This window comes from Pneumocystis carinii (assembly GCF_001477545.1).
Source record: "Pneumocystis carinii B80 chromosome Unknown supercont1.1, whole genome shotgun sequence".
Lineage (NCBI taxonomy): Eukaryota > Fungi > Ascomycota > Pneumocystomycetes > Pneumocystales > Pneumocystaceae > Pneumocystis > Pneumocystis carinii.
In genome coordinates, this window is record NW_017264713.1 from 368,052 (window position 1) to 395,348 (window position 27,297).

General features: G+C 28.0%; 17 protein-coding genes across 17 annotated transcripts; 7 read left to right on the top strand and 10 right to left on the bottom strand.

Moving 5' to 3' along the window:
• Nucleotides 1–53: 53 nt before the first annotated feature.
• On the bottom strand, nt 54–1,264 carry T552_00170 (hypothetical protein; the record flags this gene model as incomplete). Its single annotated transcript, XM_018368789.1, has 9 exons — nt 54–78; nt 123–234; nt 277–292; nt 348–416; nt 641–725; nt 773–836; nt 884–1,010; nt 1,039–1,149; nt 1,193–1,264. 9 exons carry the CDS (start codon nt 1,262–1,264, stop codon nt 54–56), a joined length of 681 nt encoding a protein of 226 aa, XP_018227644.1.
• Nucleotides 1,265–2,914: 1,650 nt separating this feature from the next.
• T552_00171 (hypothetical protein) lies at nt 2,915–3,517 on the bottom strand. Its single transcript, XM_018368790.1, has 4 exons — nt 3,346–3,517; nt 3,206–3,296; nt 3,040–3,158; nt 2,915–2,993 (listed from the first exon to the last, which is right to left on the bottom strand). Exons 1-4 carry the CDS (start codon nt 3,479–3,481, stop codon nt 2,941–2,943), a joined length of 399 nt encoding a protein of 132 aa, XP_018227645.1. The 5' UTR covers nt 3,482–3,517; the 3' UTR covers nt 2,915–2,940.
• A 43-nt stretch (nt 3,518–3,560) lies between these two features.
• On the top strand, nt 3,561–4,141 carry T552_00172 (hypothetical protein; the record flags this gene model as incomplete). The annotated part of the gene is made up of 4 exons (XM_018368791.1): nt 3,561–3,706; nt 3,758–3,803; nt 3,846–3,924; nt 3,975–4,141. The coding sequence occupies 4 exons, from the start codon at nt 3,561–3,563 to the stop codon at nt 4,139–4,141; spliced, it is 438 nt and encodes a 145-aa protein (XP_018227646.1).
• Nucleotides 4,142–5,536: 1,395 nt separating this feature from the next.
• On the bottom strand, nt 5,537–6,493 carry T552_00173 (hypothetical protein). The gene is made up of 4 exons (XM_018368792.1): nt 6,261–6,493; nt 6,028–6,212; nt 5,850–5,974; nt 5,537–5,807 (listed from the first exon to the last, which is right to left on the bottom strand). Exons 1-4 carry the CDS (start codon nt 6,446–6,448, stop codon nt 5,697–5,699), a joined length of 609 nt encoding a protein of 202 aa, XP_018227647.1. The 5' UTR covers nt 6,449–6,493; the 3' UTR covers nt 5,537–5,696.
• Nucleotides 6,494–6,573: 80 nt separating this feature from the next.
• Nucleotides 6,574–9,360, top strand: T552_00174 (hypothetical protein). The gene is made up of 6 exons (XM_018368793.1): nt 6,574–6,725; nt 6,771–6,930; nt 7,036–8,087; nt 8,136–8,237; nt 8,281–8,382; nt 8,428–9,360. Exons 1-6 carry the CDS (start codon nt 6,653–6,655, stop codon nt 9,300–9,302), a joined length of 2,364 nt encoding a protein of 787 aa, XP_018227648.1. The 5' UTR covers nt 6,574–6,652; the 3' UTR covers nt 9,303–9,360.
• A 1,045-nt stretch (nt 9,361–10,405) lies between these two features.
• On the top strand, nt 10,406–12,173 carry T552_00175 (glutathione synthetase). Its single transcript, XM_018368794.1, has 6 exons — nt 10,406–10,742; nt 10,786–10,861; nt 10,906–11,045; nt 11,089–11,295; nt 11,340–11,630; nt 11,670–12,173. The coding sequence occupies exons 1-6, from the start codon at nt 10,444–10,446 to the stop codon at nt 12,130–12,132; spliced, it is 1,476 nt and encodes a 491-aa protein (XP_018227649.1). The 5' UTR covers nt 10,406–10,443; the 3' UTR covers nt 12,133–12,173.
• Nucleotides 12,174–12,643: 470 nt separating this feature from the next.
• T552_00176 (hypothetical protein) lies at nt 12,644–13,700 on the top strand (the record flags this gene model as incomplete). Its single annotated transcript, XM_018368795.1, has 2 exons — nt 12,644–13,172; nt 13,219–13,700. 2 exons carry the CDS (start codon nt 12,644–12,646, stop codon nt 13,698–13,700), a joined length of 1,011 nt encoding a protein of 336 aa, XP_018227650.1.
• A 516-nt stretch (nt 13,701–14,216) lies between these two features.
• T552_00177 (hypothetical protein) lies at nt 14,217–14,760 on the bottom strand (the record flags this gene model as incomplete). Its single annotated transcript, XM_018368796.1, has 4 exons — nt 14,217–14,293; nt 14,349–14,443; nt 14,485–14,682; nt 14,747–14,760. The coding sequence occupies 4 exons, from the start codon at nt 14,758–14,760 to the stop codon at nt 14,217–14,219; spliced, it is 384 nt and encodes a 127-aa protein (XP_018227651.1).
• A 42-nt stretch (nt 14,761–14,802) lies between these two features.
• Nucleotides 14,803–15,090, top strand: T552_00178 (hypothetical protein; the record flags this gene model as incomplete). The annotated part of the gene is made up of 2 exons (XM_018368797.1): nt 14,803–14,808; nt 14,860–15,090. The coding sequence occupies 2 exons, from the start codon at nt 14,803–14,805 to the stop codon at nt 15,088–15,090; spliced, it is 237 nt and encodes a 78-aa protein (XP_018227652.1).
• Nucleotides 15,091–15,241: 151 nt separating this feature from the next.
• On the bottom strand, nt 15,242–15,660 carry T552_00179 (hypothetical protein). The gene is made up of 2 exons (XM_018368798.1): nt 15,498–15,660; nt 15,242–15,449 (listed from the first exon to the last, which is right to left on the bottom strand). The coding sequence occupies exons 1-2, from the start codon at nt 15,612–15,614 to the stop codon at nt 15,288–15,290; spliced, it is 279 nt and encodes a 92-aa protein (XP_018227653.1). The 5' UTR covers nt 15,615–15,660; the 3' UTR covers nt 15,242–15,287.
• Nucleotides 15,661–16,342: 682 nt separating this feature from the next.
• T552_00180 (hypothetical protein) lies at nt 16,343–16,952 on the bottom strand (the record flags this gene model as incomplete). The annotated part of the gene is made up of 4 exons (XM_018368799.1): nt 16,343–16,511; nt 16,583–16,760; nt 16,794–16,868; nt 16,910–16,952. 4 exons carry the CDS (start codon nt 16,950–16,952, stop codon nt 16,343–16,345), a joined length of 465 nt encoding a protein of 154 aa, XP_018227654.1.
• An 827-nt stretch (nt 16,953–17,779) lies between these two features.
• On the top strand, nt 17,780–18,230 carry T552_00181 (hypothetical protein). Its single transcript, XM_018368800.1, has 3 exons — nt 17,780–17,844; nt 17,884–17,927; nt 17,970–18,230. The coding sequence occupies exons 1-3, from the start codon at nt 17,817–17,819 to the stop codon at nt 18,117–18,119; spliced, it is 222 nt and encodes a 73-aa protein (XP_018227655.1). The 5' UTR covers nt 17,780–17,816; the 3' UTR covers nt 18,120–18,230.
• Nucleotides 18,231–18,526: 296 nt separating this feature from the next.
• T552_00182 (hypothetical protein) lies at nt 18,527–20,705 on the bottom strand. Its single transcript, XM_018368801.1, has 3 exons — nt 19,795–20,705; nt 19,581–19,751; nt 18,527–19,536 (listed from the first exon to the last, which is right to left on the bottom strand). Exons 1-3 carry the CDS (start codon nt 20,657–20,659, stop codon nt 18,572–18,574), a joined length of 2,001 nt encoding a protein of 666 aa, XP_018227656.1. The 5' UTR covers nt 20,660–20,705; the 3' UTR covers nt 18,527–18,571.
• Nucleotides 20,706–20,917: 212 nt separating this feature from the next.
• On the bottom strand, nt 20,918–21,795 carry T552_00183 (hypothetical protein). The gene is made up of 3 exons (XM_018368802.1): nt 21,714–21,795; nt 21,386–21,640; nt 20,918–21,329 (listed from the first exon to the last, which is right to left on the bottom strand). The coding sequence occupies exons 1-3, from the start codon at nt 21,747–21,749 to the stop codon at nt 20,976–20,978; spliced, it is 645 nt and encodes a 214-aa protein (XP_018227657.1). The 5' UTR covers nt 21,750–21,795; the 3' UTR covers nt 20,918–20,975.
• Nucleotides 21,796–21,870: 75 nt separating this feature from the next.
• Nucleotides 21,871–23,756, bottom strand: T552_00184 (hypothetical protein). The gene is made up of 3 exons (XM_018368803.1): nt 23,333–23,756; nt 23,100–23,288; nt 21,871–23,057 (listed from the first exon to the last, which is right to left on the bottom strand). Exons 2-3 carry the CDS (start codon nt 23,109–23,111, stop codon nt 21,915–21,917), a joined length of 1,155 nt encoding a protein of 384 aa, XP_018227658.1. The 5' UTR covers nt 23,112–23,288; nt 23,333–23,756; the 3' UTR covers nt 21,871–21,914.
• T552_04056 (hypothetical protein) lies at nt 23,662–24,186 on the top strand (the record flags this gene model as incomplete). Its single annotated transcript, XM_018372107.1, has 3 exons — nt 23,662–23,790; nt 23,834–23,874; nt 23,925–24,186. The coding sequence occupies 3 exons, from the start codon at nt 23,662–23,664 to the stop codon at nt 24,184–24,186; spliced, it is 432 nt and encodes a 143-aa protein (XP_018227659.1).
• A 244-nt stretch (nt 24,187–24,430) lies between these two features.
• Nucleotides 24,431–27,160, bottom strand: T552_00185 (hypothetical protein). The gene is made up of 7 exons (XM_018368804.1): nt 26,859–27,160; nt 26,705–26,810; nt 26,410–26,489; nt 25,136–26,359; nt 24,980–25,079; nt 24,597–24,931; nt 24,431–24,548 (listed from the first exon to the last, which is right to left on the bottom strand). Exons 1-7 carry the CDS (start codon nt 27,111–27,113, stop codon nt 24,477–24,479), a joined length of 2,172 nt encoding a protein of 723 aa, XP_018227660.1. The 5' UTR covers nt 27,114–27,160; the 3' UTR covers nt 24,431–24,476.
• Nucleotides 27,161–27,297: the final 137 nt, after the last annotated feature.

The following is a 27,297-nucleotide window of genomic DNA, read 5'->3' on the forward strand; positions in this document are numbered from 1 at the left end:
AAAAAAGTTTATTTAAATACAAGAGAAAAGAGCTATGAATAATCAGAAACAAATTATATCTTAGGATATACATCGTTTCTAGAAAAATAAGGAAATAATAATATATGTGTATATATAATAACCTTCTAGTAAGTGGTAATTCTTTTCTAACTTTATGAACGAGTGATGAATCAATGTCTGCAATACAAAAAGAAGGTTCTCTTGAAGCAGAAGAGCAAGATGCAAGCACAATACCTGTAAAATGTTAAATTAATAAAAATATAATAAAAAACATACCCCATGGATCTACAATCTATAAAAAAAAGTAATTAGATAAAATAATTCGTGTATAATTATATAATATTTACCATGCTATGTCCATAACTTTCACGAGTTTCATTATGTCTACCAGCTTGATTCGCGGCGATTACATAAGACTAATTATATTTTAATAATTTTAAAAAATAAAAGAAAAAGAATATTTTCCTGAGTTTCAATTGCTCGTGCACATATCAACGTTGTCCAACTTTAAATAATCAAAAAAAATATCAAAATAATTTAAATATTTACTGATCAGCCCCAGTTCTTTAAAATTAATATATATAAACACTTTATTATTTTTTATTTACCTAGAAATAAACGCAGATGGATATGTAATAACCTCTGCCCCAAGATTTCGAAGCTTTATAGACATTTCTGGATACCTTAAATCATGACATATTGCTAATCCAACATTCCCAATCGGGCTATTTCAATTTTACTCTTGTTTTCAATATATTATCCTTAAACTCACGTTTTAAACGGAGGAACAATTCCTTTTCCCCCTTCTATATATTTCGATTCTTTCATTCTTTGATCTATCATCCATTATTCATAAAAATATAAACTTTCCTAAAAAAAATACGATCTACTGAATTAATAGAAAACAAATGCAGCTTTTGATATTTATGTACAACATTTCCTTGGTCATCTATCCAAAGGCACATATTCGCTATAAGATCTTTTGACATAATAGGCTCATGAACTCCAACCTAACCCCTAAATACCCACGATATTTACCTTTCTAAATCCTACCGATGCATGTATTTTTAATGATTTCACATGTTCTTTAAATTCATTAATAAACACCTCTCTTTCGTGAGAAAACGTAAGTTCCATAGAATCTTCATGCTAATCTCTTACAAATAATATTATAACACTATTAATAACATACATTAAGCCCAATAAAATCACTTGCTTCTGGAAAAAAACAAACTTGTGCTCCTACTGAAACCGCTCGATTCATTAATTCCTTGCATATCTCAAGGTTCTTTAAAATCGATCTTCTATATTTATTAAATATTAGCTTATATTCCCTTCTATTTATCATACTGACGTTGAACAGAACTGGCAGCATGCTACCAAAACCATTTTCTGCGAAGAAAAAAGGATTTAGAATAACCCTCATTAAACAAATCGATGTTATCGATCGCAGGGCATTAAAAATATAGAGTGAGGAGGGAGGTATAAGGGAGGGTATATAAATATGTAGTAAAAGGGCAGTAAAAGGGCAGTAAAAGGGTATTATAAGGGATAATATAAGGGATGATATATGTAGAAAAGTGTATGAATAGTATAGTTAAGTAGAGGGGGTATTAGGTGGTAGTAGTAGTAGTAGGAGGAGTAGGAGGAGGAGTAGAAGGAGGAGTAGAAGGAGGAGAAGTATAAAGTTTAAATGAGAATGAAAAATGAGAATATTTTTGTATAATAAAAAGATGATATAAAGTAGTATATTTTTTTTTAATAGTATAATTAAAGAAATATATATATGTAAATAGAAGAAAAGAGATAAATTAAAAGATAAGAAGGGGGAGGAGGAGGAGGAGGAGGAGGAGGAGTTGTTAATAAAAAGAAGTTGTTAAAAGTTAATTAAAAATATTTAAAATTTTTAAAAGGGTATAGAAAATAGTAAATGTAAATGTTAAAAAGTGAATGTTAAAAGTGAATGTTAAAAAGTGAATGTTAAAAGTGAATGTTAAAAGTAGATGTTAAAAAGTAAATGTTAAAAGTAAATGTTAGTTAATTAAAATATATAAGAATTGAATAAAGTAAAGATTAATAAGAATAAATAATAAAGTTATAGAAAAATGTTATATTAGAAAAAAAAAAGAGATATAAAATAATAAATTTAAAATTGAATAGAATATCAAGTTATTTAAAATGATTAAATATTAAAATATATAGATAATTAAGAAAAGAATTATAAAGTTTAATAATATATTAAGAATCTTTTAAATTTAAAATGAAAAAAAAATATAGATAGATTTAAATAAAATTGAATTTATTATGAGGAGGAGGTGGTGGTGGTGGAGGAGGTGGTGGTGGCGGTGATGGAATTAATGAGGGTAATATTTATATTTTTATTATTAATTAGCGATATATATATAAAAAGAAAAAAATATTTATATATAAATGGTTAAAGATTTCATCTAAATGATTTTTAATGAAAAAATGATTGTTTTTTTATATAGAAAATGTTTGTTTACTTATATGTTAATATAGATTTATAATTAATATTTGAATATAATTATTTCGCTTATCAAAAGCTATATTAATTGAAGAAAAAAATATTGAAAAAAAAAAGATATAAACAAGAAATTAAAAAACTGTTGAAAGCTTTTAAACAAACCTTTTTAGATCATGATAATTCTAGTAATATTTAAAATCAAATCAAATCAAATAAAAAATATGTTAAAAAACAAGTTAAAAAAATCAAATATTATTAAAAAGATGAGACAAATAACTTTAAAAGAAAAAAAAAAAGTATAATAGTTTAGAATACAAATATTTAACTAAAATTTTATTTTATAAAAAATATATTTATAATATATTTATATATATATTATATATTTATATATTTTATATATAAATTTAATATTATTTAAATATAAACTAATTACTTTATTTAAATATACTTATCTATTAGTATTGTATATAGTTATTACGAAAAACATTCATCCAAATAATACTTAAAGCTATTATTATTAGAATTTACTAAGATTTTACATATAATAATATTACTAGAAATGATAAGTGGTCCTGCAAGAGGAGCACCAAATTTAACAGTTTTAAATATAAACCATTCCGTAATAAAATGAAATATCGCAATATAATATGTCCATAATATTATTTCATAAATACTATTCATATATATTATTTCATAAAATATTTATTTATATATTTTTACACAGAATTAGACATATGATATGATCCATAGAATCTTATGATAGCAGAAACCAATGTCCATGTTCCAAAAAGCCTTGTTGCCAATGGATTTACTAATCATATATATATATATATATATTATTACAAATCATACATATTTACCCTGATCATAAGCACCACTATATACACGTTGTGTTAACTTCAAACTAATATATGTTTGAATTGTATTAAAAAAAGCAATTATAGATATAATAAGATTCCATTTTGGCAAATATCCCTCAGGTAGTCTATGTAACATTATTTTTTACCTAATTTTTGGATTTTTGCCGATAATAATTATCATCAAACCTAGTAGTCTATAGTTTTAGATATAAAAGATGAAAAACCAAGGGAATTTAGCAACAAATGATGAATATTTTTTAGAAGATTCAAATGTTAATAGAGAAACATTTGTTTATATAGATTCAGAAGATGGAATAGAAAGAGTTTCAAAAAACATAAATACATATGTTAATAATGAAAGGTATTTGATATAATAATTAAAAGAATACAGAGTTTTTAATCTAATATATAGAAATACATATACAAGCACATTAGAAGAACCTATTTATATGACAATTGTATTTTAAAATATAATATATTATAAACTAATATATATAAAGTATAACGATATTAAAATGATAGGAATCAGAGCAAAATATATACTACTTCCTCATAAAGATAATAATACTTTAAATAATTGTATTTATTTTTTGAATAATATGATACAATTAATTAATTAATTAATTTAGGGGATTTATGGGGACCATTTATTTTTTGTCTTATTTTTTCTTTATGTTTATCATTAAAAACGTCAAAAAATGAATCAATCAATGTTTTTACAGGAATTTTCTGTATCGTCTGGGCGAGCCAATTGGTTATCACTTTAAATTTCAAACTTTTAAAAGTTCCAATGTAATTTGTTTTCTTTAAACTATAAATCAACTATTAAAAGAAATAGATCAATATTTCAATCGATATGTATTCTTGGATATTCTTTATTTCCTTTTGTTATTTGCACTATATTCGTATTTCTTAAATTTTTTATTTTTCGTCATTAATATATATCAGAATTTTTTTATACATACTATTTTGATTAGATTTCTTCTAATCATTGTTGCATATATTTGGTCAAGCTATGGTTTGTTTATTTTTTTTATAATTATTATTTTCTAAATGTTTATAGCATCACTTAACGTTATAAACAATTTTTCTTTTGTTAAAAGAAATATTCTTATTATTTATCCTCTTTTTCTCTATTATTTTTGTATTATATTTCTTTCTTTTTATATTTTACTCATTAAAATTAGTGATATCTTGGATTATTTTTTTACAATTCATATAATTTGGTATTTCAAAAATATACAATTAATTTATATACCTTTATATTTTATTCTAATATATTATTTTCTATTATATTTAAAGATTCTTTTATCAATTATCTATGTTTTTTATAAAATTAGTAATAATAAAAACTATTTCTAAAACTAGTGAACTTGTAAATATAAGTATTAAAATGAAGAAGAAGAAGAAGAAGAAGAAGAAGAAGAAGAAGAAGAAGAAGCTATATTATGTTATTATAGTATTATTAAAATGAAGATGTTATATTATAGTATTATACTATATTATACTATATTATACTATATTATACTATAAAATATTACTACTTATAAATACGACCTTTTATAATAATATATAATCGTTTTACTATTATATTATAAATACTTTAAATAATTAATTACATTTCTAAAAAAACCCCAAGGATTCATTATTTTAAGTTATTTAATTTTAAAGATTATATATTAAAATTAATTCTACTTTTCATTAAACTAGATAAAATCTTTTCAATTAAAAAAAAAACATATTTTTTCTTGTTAATATCATATATATTCAAAATATATCCTTAATTCTTATATAGTTATAATATAATACAAGTTATAATGTAAACATTTCTTTTAAATATAACAAATGAAATCGATTTCTAATACTAATATAATAGGTAGATATAATAGATCGTAGGAAGATGTTGGATAGATATAATAGGTAGATATAATAAATGTTAGATATAATAGATATAATAGATCGATAATATTATAGATAGATAATATATATTATAGGTAGACAAGTAGGTAGACAAGTAGGTAAATAAGTAGGTAGATATAATATATATAATAAATAGACATTAGTTAGGATAAATATTAGATAGGATAGATATAATACGTGTAATACGTGTAATACGTGTAATAGACCATAATATATATAATAAATATAATTCGATATAATAAATCGATAAATATTAGAGATATTAAAAAGATGTTGGATAGATATTAAATAGATAATATTATACCTCTACTTCTACCCCTACCCCTACTTCTACCCCTACTTCTACTTCTACATCTACATCTACGTCTACATAATATATACTCTACTCTAAATACACCTCTCTCTCCTCTCTCCCTCCTCTCTCTCCCCCCCTACTTTATATATCGCTCCCTCTCTAAAACCCTCTCATCTACCTTAATAAGTATTACCGTCCTATTAGGAAACCCCTGTATCGGTACCGAATGCGCCGTCACCTTCGATGGCTATATATCTATTAATCCCCCCCTTATAATTCTTACCCATACAAACTGAGATCCATCCATAATAGCCTCTACAATCCCCGCTACAAATGACGCACAATCAAAATATCCCATTTCTTTAGGAACTGATATATATTTATTCACCATAGGTTCATTGTCTACTATCATATCTATTACCAACCCCTTCTATCATCATTTCTTCCACTATTAAACTTCCACTCACATTCATCCTCATTCTCTCTGCTCTTTTCAAGTGCATCTGCTTGTTTATTAAAAAGCGCCCTCCATACACTAGAAAATATAAACTGTAGAATCCCTAACACCTTCGTTTCCCTTCTATATTTCTTCTCCCGCCAATTCACGAGTTCTAATAACTTCTGTCCAACCTTATAACCTTGTCCATTAAGTCTAAAGGTTTTAAGACGTCTTAAAACCCTGATTCATTAGTTATATTACCTCTTCTCCAGCTCACACATCCCGTCAACCCTCTTCTGCGTATACCTAACTATCTCCGCAAATAAAAAGGAAAAAGCAGCTTGGCTGATCTCAGCACCTCTTATACGGTTAAGATTACGGTCAAATATAGAGGTTCTTTTAGTATATGTCTTGGAGGTGACGGACATAGCTTGATCGATATTAGTCATAGTAGGAGAACAGACATTATATGAGGAGGAGGAGGAGGAGGATTAGATTTAGGAAGGGCTAAAGTATAATAAAAAAGCTATAAATAAGAAGCTAATGGCGTTAATTAGGGATATATTGATACGGAGAGGCTAGTTTATTAATAGGAAAAGGATATAACGCGTGTTTTTAAAGATCTAATATACGGAGGCTGGTTAAAGGTTAAGATGAGGGAGAAAGAGGAGATTAGTTTATTAAAAAGAGTGGAAAACATGGAGAAGAAGGAGGAGGAAGTGATATGTAGGTTTTTAAAGGGAGTTAAATGGGTTAATAATGGATAAATAGTGAAAATTTTATATTCGTTTGATGAGAGACATCAAATGGTATGTTTAGCACGGAATGATACACCGATTTTGGTGGAAACCATGTTATTAGATGAGGAGAATAAAGGGAGAATTGGGATGGTTAGTTTAAGGACATGTATATTGACAATTATTGGAAAAAGGTGAGATATATAGATATAGATATAGATGGATAGATAAATATATAGATATATACATCTATCTATCCATCTATATGTAATATAGAATGATTAATAAGGGGTGATTAGTCCGGAACTTGTTTTACAAAAGGGAATTGATTTTACAATATATACATTGGAACCGGTTGAAGAAGGAGAGGTGTTTTCAGGACAAGGGATGTTAAGTTGGATTTTGAATGTTTCATTACAAACAAGAAATGAGGGTAAAAATGTATCAGGACGAATTATAGAATCAAAGAAAGGGGATAAAGAGGAGAGATTGGTTCTTGAGGTGATTATGCGTTTATCAAAGGTGTCATCAACATCGGACAATAATTTGTTAAATACAATACAAAATCTTCATTTTGTTAATGTACCATATAATGGAAATATTACGGGGGAATCGGAGACGGGAACATTAGATGGATGTGAAAAGGATAAACAAGTATATTTTGAACCGCCGATTTATTTGTATAATTCGTTATTAAAACCTATAAATGAGACGCAAAATCATGAACAAAAACGACAAAAAGAACCATCAATTGCATTACAATCATGTATATGTCCGAATTTTGAAAATTTTACAGATACACAAACATTTAAATCGTTTGCTCAAGCATCATTTTTGGAGCAATTATCATCACCAACTAGTGAATCTCTATCACCTCAAATATCATCATCATCATCGTCATCTCCGCAATATTTGCAACTTCCACCATCATCGCCACCTATATTTTCATATGGAAATCAAATGCCTTATCCATTGTCTGAACCATCACTTCCTCTTCCTGATTTCGAAACATCATATATTGAAAGAACATCAGATTTTCAAAAACCTATGAATTATATGGATCTTTCTCGATTAGAAATGAATATGCTTCCTGTAGAAACTAAGGAAAATGTAGAAAAGTCGACAGAAAATCATACAGAAGTATTTAAATCATCCTCAGAAGAAAGCTCATCTACTACACAAGAATTGAAGAATAATGAAATATCCGATGATGAATTACCTGAACGAAGGAAATTAAATGAGGCAGTGCGAGCAGCACAACTTGCTTTAGAAGGTTTTTCAGTAATAAGATTAATTGATAATAAGATGCAAAAAAACGATAAAACAGCAACAAATTTATCAAAAGTGAATGGTGATTATTAGCATAGTATTAATCCTTTAAATACTAAGAATTATGTAGATGAAAATAAAAATAATGGAGATAAACCATTAAAACGATCTGGAAAAAAAATATCTAATGCTCTTCGTGTAGAAATGAATCTTCTAAAATGTATTCAAGAAGGTATTTTTGTTTACATGTATATTGAATTATTTAAATTATATAGGAAAAATTCCTAATTATTGTAATAATTGTGGAACTATAAAGACTGTAAGTTGGAGAAAAGTTAAAACAGCAGATGATAGACCAGAAGAAACCCTTTGTAATCGTACGTTTATGATATTATTTTGTATTAAATTAATTGTTTTTCTAGCATGTGGCGTTTGGTGGTCAAGTCATAAATCTATGCGTCCATCTCATCTCTGGCGTGAAGAAACAGTAACATTGGATTTTCATAATGTTTCAGACGCTTTATATTCAAAAAAAGTAAAAAAAAGGGTTTCATGTATTAATAAAAATGATGAAAATTTGAGTATTAAAACTAAAAAGAAACATACGGAAAATAGAACTACCTTAAAAAAGAGGAAGAATTCATTGCACCAGGATAGAGTAATAAAATCTTCTCCCCTTAAACTCACTTCTCAAGAAGTGATTACACGGGAACCTTTTTCTGAATTAAATAACAAAGATAATTGGCTTTGTCTTCCCAAAAAATCTATATCATCTACTATAGATAATAATGAAGAAGGGATTTTAAAATCATTTAATGTTCAGGAAAATAAGAACTTTGGTGAACATTCTTTTGGAAAGATTGTTGATATTTCAACTGATAGTCAAAATAATCTTTCTAAAACTACTCCTAAAAAGGTCAAAAATGTTTCATCAAATACGAGTCCATGGAAATCTACAATTTTTCATCCTCATTCAGATATGGGAATAATAGATGCATTTATAGAAACGCAAAAAGATTATGAATCTTCTGCAGATCATTATCAAGCTCTTGATCCGATATTTCTTGAAAACGATTTAATCAATACAACTGTTTATGCATCATCTTTTTTAAAAGTACCAACTAATAAGGCCAACTCAAAAATTGCATCTTTGAAAGACATAAATTTAAAAAAATCGAATGAGACAGATACATTATTTCCTGACTTACTTATATCTAATAAAGATATTCAAGAGTCTGCTAGTGATCTATGGTTTAAAAACCCTAGTTCTCCTAGTTCTGATAAATCCAAATATTGATAACATGTTTAGGAAATACGAAAAAGCTTTATCATAGTTATTTTTCTAAAAAAATACAACAGAAATATTCAATGCTTTATTGCTTTCTAGATATATTATGGAGTTGTACTCATTACAATCAAATATATTCATGAATGAATATAACTGAAATGTTTTCATTATGGAACAATGATGGAAGTAAATATATAAATATTATAATATCTATAATAGTATGTATAGCACTAAAAATCAAAATGTCATAAAATAATTAGCAAATTAATGTATGAACTAATTTATAAGACCTGAATAAATTGTGCGAATAAACTTTAAATTATCTTTTACATTATTTGATTTCTATAAAAAATTCAAATATCTAACTATAAAAATAATATTGTTTTTATTGATTATATTAACATAAAAACAATCATTTTTATAATTTTCCATATATTTTAAAGTTTTAAAAGAATTAACTAATATCAATTGTAGCTTATCATCTTGTTAAAATTATACTGATTTACAAAGTATACAAATATATAATCATTAATTAATGTTTATAAGCTATATCTAATAGAATTTATTAAGTTCTTCTCAAAATAATCTATAAATATTTTTTTTTTCTAAAAATACAGATTATTTATCATTAATAATTAAGATATACTACATAAATATTAATGAATTATTTTAAAATATATAGAATTATTTTAATATATATAGAATTTATATCAAATCCATAGAAACAATCAAAATACATAAAATATTATTTAACATTTTTCATAAAAAAATTTAAATAATTATTTTTAAAGATCATTTTGACAATTTTTACTTAAAGATTAAAATCATATAATAAAAAATAAAATTAGTATTTAAGCTCTTAATTACAAACTATCTAACTAAATCATAATTCCCTTCTCTTTTTAAAAAATCATAAATAAAACAAAACTCAAAAAATATACTATTTTTTATAAAATAACATAATTTTATTTCTTTAATAATACATTCAATTTAGTTTATTTAGATAATCTAATTCTAAATCTTTATATAAATATCAAAATCAAATAATAATTTATATTTATAACATTTTTAAAACATTTTTACGGCACTAATTTATCATTTTAAAATATAACAAATAAACTAATAAATTATACAATTAAAAATACATAAAATGGCAGAAATAAGAAGTATTTACAAAGATTATCCACCTTTTCTTAATAAAAATCAACAAGATTTTTTAATCTCAGAATTAATGGATTATATTGAAGTTCATGGAATTAATATTCGTATAACAAATTTAGAACAGGACAAAAAGCCCATTTTTATACATAAAAATGTTCCATTAACTCTTTATCCATCATTATTTCCATCAATCGCTTTTAAAAAAGCAAAAGCAATTCAATGTGATTTTAATAAGCTTTATGCACATATTGCAAATGATGAAGAATTTATGTGTCAAATTATGGAAAAGTAATACATCTACTTTAATGAATACATTTTTTTATGCAGACAGTCTTATTAATATTGATGAATTTATAAGAAAATTATGGGACATACATTTACAAACCAAAAAAAAAGGAATTGTACAAGTAACAATCATTTAAAAACTATGATTATACTTAAGAAGTGATAGCCGATATCATTAGGAATTTTCAGATCAGATTATCTTCTTGAAGCTACACAAAATTCATCACCTCAGTTAAAACAAGTAGAATTTAATACAATAGCATCTTCTATGGGTTCATTTTCATCTAAAATATCAGAAATGCATAAGTAGATGAATACTATTTTAATTTTTATGTATTAATTTTAAAAGATATCTAAACAGTATTGGTGCTTATGGATCATGTATATTAAAAGAAGAAAACTTTCCAAAAAATGATTCAATTAAACTACTTTCAGAAGGACTGGCTAATGCAGACAGGCTATATGGAGGAAAAGATACTAAAATTCTTTTTGTTGTTGAGGCTCATGATCCATTTATACTAGATCAACGATGCCTTGAATATGAACTATTTCAAGTGTTAGAAAGCTAAAATATTAATTCATACAATTGATTATAACTAGTCATGGAATACAAGCTTATCGTGTATCATTACACTCTATTTTAGACAGTATAGAACTTCGCCAAAATGACAAAGCTTTACTTTTCAAATCACCTAACTCAAAAATTGAAGAAATATCAGTAGTATATTTCCGGACAGGATATTCACCAAGTCATTACCCAACATCTATTCAATGGTCTGCACGATTATTAATTGAAGAAAGTCGTGCTATTAAATGTCCAACTGTTATAACACAATTGGCAGGCTGTAAAAAAGTTCAACAAGTTCTTTGTGAGAATAATATCATAAATAAGTAATTTTCCAAATCATAAAGTGCACTAATATTTTCTAGATTTCTCCCAGAAAATATATCAAAATCATTAAAGGAAACATTTGTTTCTATTTATCCACTAAACAAAAGTTTATCAGGTCAAGAAGCTTATCATCTACTAATGAATAACCCTCAAAATTATGTTTTAAAACCTCAGAGAGAAGGCGGAGGAAATAATATTTACGGGTTAAATATATTATCCTTTTTAGAAACAATATCAGAATCTCAAAGAGAACAATATATCCTCATGGAAATGATTCATCCATTTTTACAGACAAATACAATTGTTCAAAATAACGAATTATATCATACTAATGTTGTTAATGAATTAGGTATATATGGTGTTATTTTATGGGATAGAAATGGAAAGATCTATCATAATATAGAATCAGGCTATCTTCTAAGGACAAAAGATAAAGATAAAAATGAAGGTGGTGTAATGATTGGTTGCTCATCAATAGATTCTTGTGTTTTAATTCCTTAATAAGCGGAAATCACAGAAATATCAAATAAAATAATAATAAAAAAAATTATAAAAACAGCATTACTTATTTTAAAAAAACATTTATTAAACATCATTACAACACTCTTAGTGTTAAATATATACCACCTTATAACAACTTTAAACTTGTAATAAGGTAAGTTAACTTTTTTTATAAACCTGATTCGGTAAATCTAAACTGGACTAGGTTAAGGGTATATGAAATAATAACTTCTTGAAGTAACAACTATTTTGAGCACTTAAACTATATTATACTACTAATAACCTAATATTGCAAAAATAAGCTCATTGCAATAATAACTTTTATAAATTTTCCTTTGCTAAAAATATATAGGAAAAAAATGAGCAGATCAATTAACTTATTTTGTATAACAAAACCTCTTAGTTAAGACCAGTTATTAAAAAAAAATATAATTTATAGAAAAGAAATTCGACTTTAATATTGTGATATTATATTAAAATATCAATATAACTATTTTTCTATTTATTTAGGATGGGAGAAGCGTTTTATATATTTTTTTGCTTGATTGGATTTTTATGTTCAATTATACCATCTATTTGGCACTGGAAATATCGAAATGTTGCACCTTTATGTCTTATTTTTTGGGTATCTTCAACTAATTTAGTATATTTTATCAATTCTATCATATGGTATAATGGATCTGAAACATCATATCGAGGCGATCTATATTGTGATATTGTAACTAAGCTTATTCTTGGATCAGTTACTGGGGAATTAGGTGCTACAGCTGCTATTACACATTATCTTTCAAAAATCATGAAACCTTCATATTCATTTTTACAGTCTAAAATAACTCGTAGAAATCAAGCAATAGAAGATCTTCTTTTTAGTTTTGGACCACCTATTATGATAATGTCTTTACATTATATCGTTCAGCCAGCAAGATATGTAATTGATGGAACCAGTGGGTGCATGCCATGGACAGATCGATCATGGTTAGCTGTGGCTATTGTTTTATTATGGCCTCCTGTATTCGGTAGTATTAGTGCTTATTATTCAGGTATATTTTTTTCTATGATTTATAATAAATATATTTATTTTATTAGTTAAAGTAATTATTTCATATATCAAAAAGCGAAATGAATTTCAAACTGTTTTAAAAGATTCAAAAACATCAATGACATTATCAAGATTTATACGTCTTATAGGCTTATCATCTCTAATAATAACCATTTACTTACCACTTAATATTTACTTGTTAATTGCAAATATAGCTGAAATTATTAGAAGCAATATTAAATATTCATGGTCACATGTTCATAATTGGAGTTCTATTATTTTTTATGTTTCAAAAAGCAATATGCCTTTTAATCGCTGGCTTTCACCATCTAGTGGTATTATTATTTTCATCTTTTTTGGCATGGGCAGTGATGCAATAGTCATGTACAAAGAAATAGCAAAAAAACTCTACATTACTCATTTTTTTCATTTTATTCAAAGGAAAATTTTTAGAAAAAAAACTCAAGATATCAAAGACGCAGAAAATTATTATAATAGCTATAGTTTTGAAAAATCTTTAGGCAGGTAAGAAATAAATAAATTATTCAATATCCTTTTCTTTACAAATATATTTAGTTGTCCTCCATTATTTTATAATCAAACACGAGATATAAGAATTGTTGAAAATGGTTCTTTAAACGAATGTCCTTCTTATCCACCTATTTATACTGATCATAATAATCATAACAACAACCATAACAATCACAATCATAACAACAATCATAATCACAACCATAATCACAATCATAATCACAACCACAACCACAACCACCACAATAACCACCACAATAACCACCACAATAACCACAATATAACCCCGTCAACTTACAATCAATCTCACGAACACATTTTTAATACAGAATACAATAAATACAGATCTCACAAATAATAAAATACATAAAATTCACTTCTCTTTTATTCTTTTCAACAATAATATATCTAAAAACCTGCATTTCTACGGACTTATATCTTACAATACATATAACATCTAATTACTTAATACTCTCTCAATTCTTTCAAAAAAAAAAACTACATATATATATATTCAATTCTTATCTACAGCTTCTTGGGAAACATCTTTTTCTGCTGATTCTCTCGATGTTCTCAAAACTTGAACACTCCCTTTGTTTTTTTGTCAATCACTTATATTAATCATCTATATATATATTCGACTTACGCTGAATCACTGATATATTAGTATGCTTCTTCCCATCTTCTGTCGTATATGGATTCAACTGGACTGTACCATCAACATAGACTAATGCTCTTTGACTTTTAACTTATTTCACCTTGATTCACTTATTCATTATTACCCTTTCTTAATAAACGACAACATATATGTATTTAATCGCGGATCAAAATTAACTATACGAAACCAACTCGTACGATCCGGTGAGGTCTGGCAAGCAAGAGAATACTTGATAAAATCTCGTCCTGATTGACTCGTCTCTACAACCAATTCATTTCCTACTCGTCCGATCAAACTAATTTTTGCCAGATCACGTGATGCTCTTGAATTATGAAAAAACTAAAAAAATTTGGTTTTAATCTGTCTAAAAAACATTCAAAACTTACTCTGAAAAACACATTTTTTAAAGGGTTTTTGTAAAAATTCATTTTTACTTAAGAAAATGAACGTCTCAGAAGAGGGTGTCCTGTTGTAATGAGGGAATCCTAAGAGGGTTAAGATTCCGCGGGAGGGACACCCAGGTGTTCGAAGGAGAAGCACAAGGGAGGGTGTTCGTAACCGGGGACACACAGCAGTAGGGGGTGTTCGCAGCGTGGGACACATAGTAGTAGGGGGTGCTCGCAACTTGGGACACACAGTAGCAGGGGGTGCTCCTAACTTGGGACACACAGTAGCAGGGGGTGCTCCTAACTTGGGACTTGATCAAAAACTTTTAATTATTTTGAAATGAGTTGATACACTAAATTATATTATGGAATCTTTACATTAGATATATTCACGGTACATATGTTTATCTATAACTATATCTATAGTTATAGATTATAGTTATAGATTATAGTTATATATTATAGTTATATATATATAACTATATCTTATATATGTATAGATAAACATATAAATACGTTTAAACTACAATTCAACACTTATTTATCCGCTAAGAATATCGGTTTGTCCAGCATTTGCTAAAATAGCCCATACAGATGCTTTAAACAAGGTAAAAACTAATCCAGTCTTTCTTTCAAGTATACTTAATGAATCCAAGATTTGTGACATAGGACTATGTGCTAGTATGTGTAGGATATCAGAAAGCTATAAAAATCTGAATTTTTTTTTTAAATATGTAATTAAGTTATATACTTTATTTAAATTTTGTACAAGTTTTGAATATTCTTGTAATAAAGCGATTTCTAATGATGAGAAAGAATCTATTGTGAGACGAGATATGCCTTGTACAGTCTTTTCCATAGAATACATGTCCGAGAAATGATAAAAAAAAAGGTTAAAACGATAAATAATAATACGTAGCAATAGATATTATTAATATATAAAAATTAATTTAAAAAAAGAAAGAAAACATCCTTCATAGATACTTATAAGATTATATATATGCAATGAAATGCCTTAGTTTAATTATTCATTTCTTAAAGCCATATTTTATTAATAGCAATTATATATTTTCAAGTCGACATCAGAGAAAAAAAGCAGTAAAAGCCAAATGCTACGTCTATATATTTCCTTATATCTATAACTAATTAATAAGAAAACATGTATAAAATATTTATGAGTTAGCTATAGGAAATTAGCTAGACAAATGTATCCACATTGTCATTTTTAAAAATCAATGTCTTATTTGATGAAGAAAAAGAATAATTTTAAATATCCTTCTTGAAATCAGCCTGAAACTGAGGTAATCATGAAAGAGAAATTATAGTATTTATGCAATGAAGAAAATGTTTCGGAAAAAATAATGAATTTTCAGATAAAAATTGTACACAAGTATTATCTTTTCCCATGAATGAGTAAGTAAGCCATATCGGATAATCCTTGATCAGAAGAATTAAAATTATCCATATGTTCTAAGAAAGTTTGTTTTGAAGTATTTTCATTAGACATTATCAGGATAGAGGACCATTTGATAAATAATCGAATAATGATGAAACAAATAAACATTTATATCTTTTTAAAGACTCCAATTCATCTTTCTATATCAAATCCTCTTGAAATTCTAAGATATCTTGAAAAGAACTTTGTACCAAGCAAGATAATTCATAAGTCAATAACCATGAATCTAGTTCTAATTCTAAGTAATGTTTCAAATACTGATCATGATATTTATATAATTCATCCGATTTGAATAACTTATGTTTCAATCTTTTAAAATCCAAAATATATTCCCATAAAAGAGTCGGGAATTAATGAAACATTTTTTACAATCTATAGACTTTTGTTGAAGACTTATTTCACGTCCAGATTGCTCTAAACCAAAATTACCAGGACTACAAAATTTACTAAATATCGTTTTATTCATAAATGACTCAAAATAAGATATATTCACATCATATATTTGATTTTCATTATTTTCAACCATAGAAAGATATTTTGACAGCGTTATAGTATAAACTCGTTACATCAAAGATTGACAATGATTTAAACACAATGATAATACCAATTCCAATAATATAACAGCCATTGATGCCTTTCTAAGCTTTTTCCTCTCCAAATCTCGCTCTAAAGCATCCACAAAAAGCCAATCATAAGAAATATTATACCAAAAAAAACATTTTTTGCCTCTTTATGTCCAAATACAATCATTCTTATAGAAAAAATCATGAAAACAGCTTTTAGAGTCTTCTAAAGAAATATCCAGCCCTATTTTGAAATTTCTTAAGTCTAAAAAAATCCTTTCAAGTTTTTTTTGCATTTTTAATACATTTTCCAAAAGTAATAAACCTATACATTAAACTATACATTATATCCGTCCCAGAAATATAAATATCCTTATTTATATACATTTATAAGACTTTTTCCTGATTCTTAGGTCTCTTAAAAAAAAAAACATAAAACTCTGCTGATTATTTCATCAAGAGATAACATTTGCCTTCTAATACTTTATCATCTATTCCTGCTCATTGGTACTCTAGTAAAAACCGTTTTACTAATAATCATAACTTTCAACTTTTCTCAAAAACATAATATACATTAAAAATGGTCTGGAATATTTGTTTTCGTCAATCTAAATCCTTCTACAAACGTCTCCATCTCATTTAACCCAATCCCAAGCTTGCTTCTGTAAATCTAAGCTTTCATTCACTCATATAATCCACTATCCAAACTCTATCATTTCATAAATTAAACATCTCCTAGTTAATCCTATAATATAACCCATACTAAACTAACATAAAACTCTGTATTTTCCATATATTTAATAAATCCTGTCTCAGCCAACCATGAATTTTGGTTAAGATCCGCATACATTACGCATACATTACGCATATACCACGCATATACCACGCATACAACCCCTTAAAACTCGCACAAACAACAGCTAATCCTGTAGAACCTTGTAAAACCTTCATGCCTTGTCCTTTTCACTTATATTAATAAACTCCTTTTTCCATAACCCCAATTAAAAACATAACCTAACCCCCTACAGCTCCCCATGTATTCCTAGTTTCAATGAAACCACTTATATCGCCATGGATAGGTATATTTTATATCAATATTATATATAACTTACATTTAGCCTATACGTGCACATTTGTTTCAATATCGGGTGTTATTTTCTTAGTAGTTAGATGATTAGTAAAAATAAATGTTTAATATAAGTAGTTTGCCCTTGCAGCCCTATTTAGATATGAGTCGGAAGCACTTATGAGTGATCTTCCACAAGGCATGAGTGGAGCACGTGTTAGTAATACATGTGTTTTAGCAGGCCTGATATATATTGTATATAGAAATCATTGTAATAAAGTGATCTGATATGTATGAAGGGGATATTAATATTTAGTGGTACACAAGTGTGGATGAATCGACGTCAGACGTGAAATTTGCATTAAGTTTGTTGTAAGGATTAGATTAGATAGTGTTTTAAGTTAGTTGAAATTGAGCAGAGGCTTAAATTTGTATATATATGTAAATGATGAAGATAGTTTGAAAGATTTGTTAGTGTAGTGCAAGAAGAAAGTGTATCTGTGATGTTAAAAGATTATAAGTGTATTTGTGTCATTACCATATCCAATTTGTTATATAATAGAATCTATGTTAAAGCCATTTAAAAAATAATAAGCATAATATATTCTTGTTATATCCATAGTATAAATTTCAGTATAATAATGATATATTGTAAAACCCAATATAAATCCAAATCTTGAATATTAAATTATTGTTTTGTATATAATTGCAATACCATTGTGATTGAAAAGCCATTGGATCTAATTTGTATCTTCTACAAAGCTTTCATCAGTCTTTTTAGAAGTATTATCCTGACCATATTTAATTTGCAAAGTACCAGTAGAATCAGGAAAGTTAGAAGTCTTGATTGGCATAGAAAAACAAGTACCTGGCAATCCATCATTATAAAATGTATCAGGATGTAAAGGAAAACAAGAATGATTGATATTAGAATAACTCTGGCAATATTTAGAAGTAAACTGATTAGGAGAAAACATTTCTGATAATTGCTGATGATTCTTCTGTGAGAATAAATCAGTTGTCAAATAAGTAGAAATAGCAGCATTTGAAGTTGAGCCAGATGATGAAGAATAGTTATGAAGTAGATGTTTTGGATGCATCAAAAGATTCTTGTCAAGTAAAGAAAAATTATATGGAGAATCAAAAAATTGATCAGAAGAAAGAGGAAACATAGATGTGTTCGTATAACAATTTTGATTGTCCTCCTTTAAGTCAGAAAAATTCATAGGATGATAAGAGTCATTCATATTTTTCTTAAGAGCAGAAAGATTATCCAATGACTGACAATTTACATTATTATCCTTTTCAATATTATAAGCGTCTGTATGATTACTTGTATCTTTTATCTTTTGTTTTTTATACGCTAGATATTCAGAGGAAAGACGATTTTGATCTTCTGAATATAATTGATTCTCCACTTGGATAAAATCACGTGTATACGGGAGAAATGATTCTTTGTATAAACCGGTATCTTGTTCATTTGTAACACGATTAGAACAAAGATGTTTCTGTACGACTGATAAATTATGAGCCGGTTCAACTTCATCTGAATGACTTTGATGCGATTGTATCGATGATTCTGACGCAAAAGAAGAAGACGAAGACACATTCTGACTCGATTGATGATTTATTTCGGAAGAAAGTGGTTTATTATTTGAACAAAGATCATAAGCAGTCAATGTAATATATATTTCAGTAGATTTTTCTAAAATAATAAATAAAAAGAAAAAAAAAAAACGAAATAAATACCTATATCTCCATTTCTCATTTTTTCTTCTTCTCGTGCTACATGATAAATTTCCCTCAAAAGACTTGTTTTATCAGGAGGGATAAATGTAGAAATCTCAGCAGTAGCTAGCTCAAGTCTATTAATAGGAATTTTAGAACATCTTAACATAGTAATAAGAAGACTAATTCTTTCTATCTCGAATTAATCAGATTTACAATCAATCAACAATCCTACCTGATTTCATAAGGTGATCCGGCTCTTTATGACGTATATTTTCAGGCCACCATGAAGGTTTAGACCTATCTCCCCTATTATATGGATAACGAGTTTGCTTTTTCGGCTCAATCACTTTAATCCATGCTTTTGCCACAATTTTACATACGGATTGTTGTAATTGTTTAAATCGTGACTCCATAAATGCAATAACCTCAGCCGTATCTCCAATAACAAGAGATCTATATCTAGTTTTCCAGGAATCATATTCATTGCTCTTATCATTCGTATTTACATCAATACACAAATGATCTTTGTTCATATTCTTCTTCTTTTGAAAATTCTGCGGATCCCATGTCGAATTTAACGAAATAGACTTCTCCTTAGGAATCAATGATTCATTCATCCCAAGAACTGACTTCATAATATCACTCATTAAAGATTTATCACATATTCTCCCTTCAAACGAATTTTCTAACGAATTTGAACATTTCAATCCTAATACATCATCTTCACTCAAAACGTTCCCATGACTTATTCCTGAAATTCTATTCTCTTTAAACTCAATATTCTCCTTGTTTTTAAGATTATTCTTAGGATTTCTATCCTTAAACGTGTCTCCCGATTTTTGATATGCAAGTGCCAGCTTTTGAGCATCATTCAAAACCTTCTGATTAAACCATGATTTCAATTGTCCCTGAAACGCTTCACTAGCATACGTCTCATAATCCCCCTTAGAATTAACCAACAAAATCGCAAAATTAGACTTATTTATATAACAAGACTTGCATAAAGCACGCAGAATTCGGTCCCGCTTATATTTAAAGTGTCTATTCTGATGTGATGGACTAGAATACGGTTCTACACGCACCGGTATACGTGGCATCACTCAGTCTTATTTTATATATATTTATTAAGGTAAAATCTGCCAAAAAAAACCTATTTTTCTCCGGAAAAAAAGAATTCCAACCATTAAAACATAGAGAATTTCATTTATTCACTTAAAATTGAGGAAATACCTCGTATTTATCCCTTATTTCGCCTTTATTAATATTTCACGTTTTCCCGTCGTCCCAACTTATGATTTTAACGTAGGTTCGATTTTTATCGAAGGTTTCCATGACAACGTTAAAAAAATATACAACATTTTATAATACATATAAAGACATAATACATATTTATTTTACGTTTAAACCAATGCATCAATCCATTTTCTCAGCTCTAACATTAGAAATAGGGTCATCTTTTTTTTCATCTTTATCATTATTTATTCCACATGTAGCAGCTTGTTTCCATACACTAACTTCTCTCCATAATCGATCACATTCAGCCTTTAATTTTTGATTTGTAGCACTTAACTCAGAAATTGCTTGATCCGTTAGAAGCTTTTCTAATGTCCATTTCTCTATATTATTTGCTTCATTTTCCTTCAATTGCTGTATATATGAAACCGTTCTTTCAAGAATTTTTCCCTTATTTTTTTCACATCCCGGAACAATCCTTGATAATTCCGATATACTTTCATTAATTGTTTCTCGTCGTCGACGTTCTACTTCCTATATAAATCATACATATTTATTTTAAACCCTTAAAAAACTCTTTTAACCCTTACTTTATGATTCGATCTTCTAACTCGATGCCATTCTTCCGATCCAACTATAGGTTTATGTCCTCCTGCATCGTGAATCTCCTCATCTCTTCTAATTACTCCCGATTTTAAAATTTCTTCTCCCGATTCAACCGAATAAATCCCACCGCTTTCTTCCTCTTCTTCTTCTTCTCCATTCATTCCAGTATACCTTGTTATCTCTGATAATCCATGAAATTCCTTGCTCAATGCATCTTCTGTACGATATACCTTATCTACCTAATCCTTATATAAGAAGACTTTCTTTAACTCAAAAATACCAATATTATTAATATTAGATATAACGACATACCCTTTGATCTTGTTTTTTTAAGTGTTTCAGAGTCATTAATGGTTTTTTTTAAGAAAAATTTGGAAAAAAACTGAGATTTATAAGATCTGAGTAGCTCGATAGGCTTATCCGTCACGTGAAAAAGGTCTAGATAGATATATATAGTTGTAAAAAAATACAGCAAAGAGGGTTTTAAGAGTGATAGATGTTGACGTTGAAGTGTTATGAAGTGATAAAATACATATTTGAAAGGATATCCCAACGAGAGAAGTTTGAATAAAGAGAAACGTATTTGATGAAATGAAGAACGCCAGGATCTCTTAAAATAAGGTGAAGATTATTCCAAGAAGGAGTAGAATAGAGGAGAGTAGAGTGTGTGATAGTGTTAGGTTCCATATATAAACAGTAACCGCCATTTTGACCGTGATTCCAGTGTCCAGAAGGAGTTAAAGAAAGAATAAGATCAAGAATATGTGTAGAAGAGGTCTGAGGAATTGCAAGAGTGTAATCTAGACCAGGACGAAAGCGACGAATAAGTGAAGTAAAAGTTGAAGGAGTTAAAGTGGTGCAAAAATGAATCCATTGATGAAAAGAAGGATGATTGAAAAGATTTTGTAAAAGAGAGATAAGAGGCGAGTTAAAAGAAGAATCAGGAGTGTCGATATATAAATAACGATGTTTGTGAAGAGGTTTTGCAAGTTTCCAAGGGGAAGAAGTATCCAATGATAAATGAGTTGAACTTGATTTTTCTATATCAATGATCCAGTCTTTTATACGACTGGAAACCGTAGATTCAAGAAAATCAGGTAATTCAAGAACAGAATTATCCAAAAAAGTCTCTCTTAGCTGTATCATTTTTTCATAATTAAGATAGACAGGATTTATCCAATCTTTTAAATATACAAGATGTCCCTTCAAAAACTCGTTAAATTCATCATTAAAAGTAATTGAACATATTCTAGGTTCCATTCGAGGCTCATCGTAATCTTGTATATTTGAATGAAGATTTTGTAAAGTACTCAATACTTTTTCCTCTGATTTTTCCGATTCTTTCCATCCTTCTTCTCCAGGTTGAGGCCTATGAAACCATCCTGAAATACTGAGCCTCCATTTATCCTTTTCATACACTTCTTCCACATCATGGAATGAACGTCCTGGTTGAACTTGAAAAAAACAAAGTTGATTCCATACAGGAAAAATAGCTTTTTCATGCTCAGATTCAGGAAAACATGGCCTAACAGTAGGATATAATCTCAATGCTCCTCCATATGATGGTAACCATGTCTCATCCGGATCTATAAGATATAAAATAAATGAAACCTCACGACTACCAATCACATCATCATGATTAAGCAAATGTCCTCCCTATTCTATTACATCTTAAGACTAATATTTGTCTTAACTCACTTGGCCGTACATATTCACTGATATATCAATCTTTTTACCTGATAAATAACCACAGCCTGTAACTTTAGAAATAAAATAACGAAATTCATAAGAATATAAAGCATTTCTTAATTCTATTAATGAACAGAGCTTATTACGTTCATTTTCATTAAGACCTGAAAGATTTTCCAGATCACCAGTCTGGAAGACCTGTATACCATGAAAAATAATATGTATAAAAATAATAAAAATACCTTATAAATGTCTGTTTCTTTCTCAGAAAAGGCAAGATTTTCAATAATTTCATGACGAATTTTTCTTAACAAATTTTCACATATAATACCAGTTAATACAGAGTGTTTATAAGGCCGAGCTGAATGGTATTCCTGTGAGATAGCAGTTATAAAATCAGAAGACTTAAGTGGAAGGGCAAAAACAGAGTTAAAATCCAGTCTTTAATGCTTTTTTAATAAAAATAAGCTAAAATTTTTATAAAAGAACAAGTTTTCTTAATAATTAATAATCCCAGCCCTAATATTAAATTATATAATTAATCTATTTTAATGCAGTAAAATTATCAGAAATGAAACAAACAACCTTATACGATCTTAATCTGCGTGTATTACGTATGCATTATCCATCGGCTATATCAATAATTGCAAGTTCACCCTATGTTGTACTTTATTCATTCTCAGAATCAAAAAAAACATGGGTAGAAACTAAGAGAAGAAGTGATTTAATAATTATTTTATTAGACCAAGGAACACTGTGAAGGAACACTATTTATATTTTCAACGTTAATAAATATTTATTTAAAACAAGATTTATTTATTTATTTATCCTTAGGAACAAAGGGTATAGCTATACAATTTTGAATCGGGTTTCATTGGAGTCATTTTCAGCAAATTTAGTATGTCCGGATGATCTTGAATATTCAGATCCATATATTATTCATAAGATCAATAATAGTATTGATAAGCCAATATATTTGAAAAAAAAAACTTATGTTTTAGATGAAATCTATGGTCTTTGGATCTGGGAGGCGTTTGACCGACAAAAAATATCATCAGTTATGATTAATTGTGCTAAACGTAATGTTAATACTTAAAGAAAGTTGAATATAGTTTGAAGCATTAAGAAAATATGATAGATCTGGTATGATCTATATATAGAAAAATCAAAGAAATTATTATAAAATATGAATGTGAAATAAAACGATAGTTACCTGTTATAATAGAGAAAAGAACAATCCAGTATTTTTAAAATAAACCGATCCTTATGACATCCTTATTCCTAAAATATAAAAATATTTCTAATATTCATCCTACAAAAAGACAAATTATTTATGAAATATAGCAAAATTAGAATTAATATTCATAAAAAATATAAATATATGAATTATTTTCCAGACTTAAATGCCAAAAGAGAGGACAAATTAGAAAGACTACATGATTTCTTTAAAAAATCATGCTATAAAATAATTTATTAGATTATTTATAGAGAAAAAATTAGACAAACCTCTAAAAGTTCCTCAGCAGTAGCTCTACTTTTAACGTCTACACATAAACAAACAGCCAGAAAACTTTTAAGTTCTTTGCTTAACTTATCGGGCTTTTTTAATGTAGGCGTGCCATTAGTAGCAATAAGGTATAATGCTTTTAAAGGCTCTTCGTTTAAATAAGGAGGTTCAGTTTCTATCATTTCTATAGCCATAATTCCCAAACTCCAAATATCAACTTTAGCACCATATTCTTTTTGTTTAACGACTTCTGGAGCCATCCAATACGGAGTTCCTACCATTGTTGCTCTCTTATTCTTTTGTTCTGTCAGTTTTGCACAAAACCCAAAGTCAGCTGCAAGTTAAAATGAGAATATGCAGAAAGACTTAATAAATTACATACTAATTTTTACGCGACCATGAAAATCTAAAAGAACATTATCGCTTTTAATATCTCTATGAATTATTTTTTGTTGATGAAGATGTTGGAGACCTTTACATGTCTATTTTACGTTAGATAAACCTGTAAATATATATTTATATATGTAAGCAATTTAACCTCTAAAGATATAGCAGCAATCTGATCTTCCGTCAATGTATTATTATCAATTATATCCGTTAAAGCACCACCTTCCATATACTCCATAATGACCCATAATTCAGAATTTTTAGCTAAATATGCATCTAAAAAATTAACAATATTTGGATGATGACTTTCTTTCATCACAAGAATTTCATTAACAATCAATTCCCTCCTTGGTTGATGTGCAATATCCATCTGTTTTATAGCCACTTTTAAACCAGTTTTTAATTCACAATTTCCTGATTTTATATCTGAATTTACTCTAGCAACATAAACAGAACCACTTGCACCTTGCCCCACTTTTTTGATCTTAGTATATAACGTATTAGGGTCATTTGTAGAAACTACATTTCTAAGCCTTTCCATCACCTGGCTTCCTGTTAAATCATTAACTTTCTCATCAGAAGGAGGTTCTTGTTTCATTGCTCGCGCATTTGAAAGTGACAACGGCAACTTAGTCGCATTGGGTTGTTTCATAGTTGTCTCAGGAAATGTAGTTGGTATATCAGGAATATTTTTTGATGATGTAGGGATTTTTGGTAATGGCTGAGTTGGTGCTTGAGAAATAAATGCTAAATTATTTTGCGATTGCTTGTGTTTCAACGTTTCAAGTGGTACATTTTGACGTTTTTTCGCCGTAACTCCAAATCCCTTGTCAACATTTGAAGAACCACAGGTAAGGAATGAGTCACTTTCATGAGGAAATGATGCCATATCAGTATTTAATCTAGTAGGCAAATTCGATGGTAATGCTGGAGGTACACGTTGAGGCACCATTTTTTCCGAATCTTTAATATCCATCTTCTTGAGCCATTCTCGAAGAGGAACTGCACCTTTAGAAGTAGATGATACTGGATATTGAGAGTTAAAACCATTATTCACATAATGCTTCTCCATTGTCATTTTATTTTGCTCTAATGACTTTATATCCTGATTTTCAATATTATAAAGATCTGGACCCAATGTACTCGGCTCTCCAAACTCCTCTTTTTCTCTTAATTGGGTATCACTATAAAATTGAAGCACTTCAATCACTGCCTCAGGATTTTTCGCATAATCTTCCTTAGTTATAGCACTAGCAGTCAAAAGTCTCGTCCATTCTTCCGGAAGCCCTGTAAATCCCCCACTCTTAGGATCAAATCCAACATGAACCTTATGTGTAAAATTCGTCGGATTCGAAACCATCATCAATGGACATCTCTATAATTAAACATTAACTATTAAAATATTATAAATAACAAAAATAATACAGAGTAAATCTCATCCATCCATGAATAAAGATCATTATCACTTTTAAGACTAATAAAATAGCTTTTTTTCGTTCCTGATCCTAATTATATCATTAGTCAAAAATAAATAAATCATAATATATATATATATATATATATTTGAGTAATGATCAATTTTTATATATATTTGAGTAAAAATCAATCCATATTAATATCCAAAACCCCCTTCTTCAATAAAAATTGATCATTACCAATTCATTCGAGTCCAAAATTTCCCAAATCATTGACTCCCTCTAAAAATTAATTATACACATACCAATCCCCGGATCCCTCAAAATTTCAAAACAATAATCTTTTAATTCAGCACGACTAACGTTCATAATTTCACGTAAAGGAATAGATAATCCTGGACTCGTCGAACTCTATTATATTCAATTCAATTCCTTTTAAACCCCTCCAAAAAAAAATACCTCATTCTTCATAACACGAAGAACTTTGTCCGTTAAAACTAAGTACTTTTTAGACCATATCCAGCTCTTAATCCCTTCTTCTTTAACATTCGCCCATCCCGCCTTCAAAACTCCTTTTGACCCTTTATATGTATGAGATACGTCAAAACATCGTCCCGCATAGATATTCGATGATGAATACGAGGGGATCTTTATCGGAGGAGCCGGCGCCGGCCCTGGATTCATAAAATATTGTGATGATAAATTATGTGCCATAAAAAAGCAAAAAAAAAAAAACTATATAATCCCAATAAAAAAAACTCTCTCAATTAATTTATATATATAAAATCTATAAATATACGTTATTATTTTGCCTTAAAAACACTTTATTTACCTGCACAAAGAAGAGTAGAAATCTGCAGGTTTTTTTGACGTCCGAAAGTATGTATAAATCAAGCAT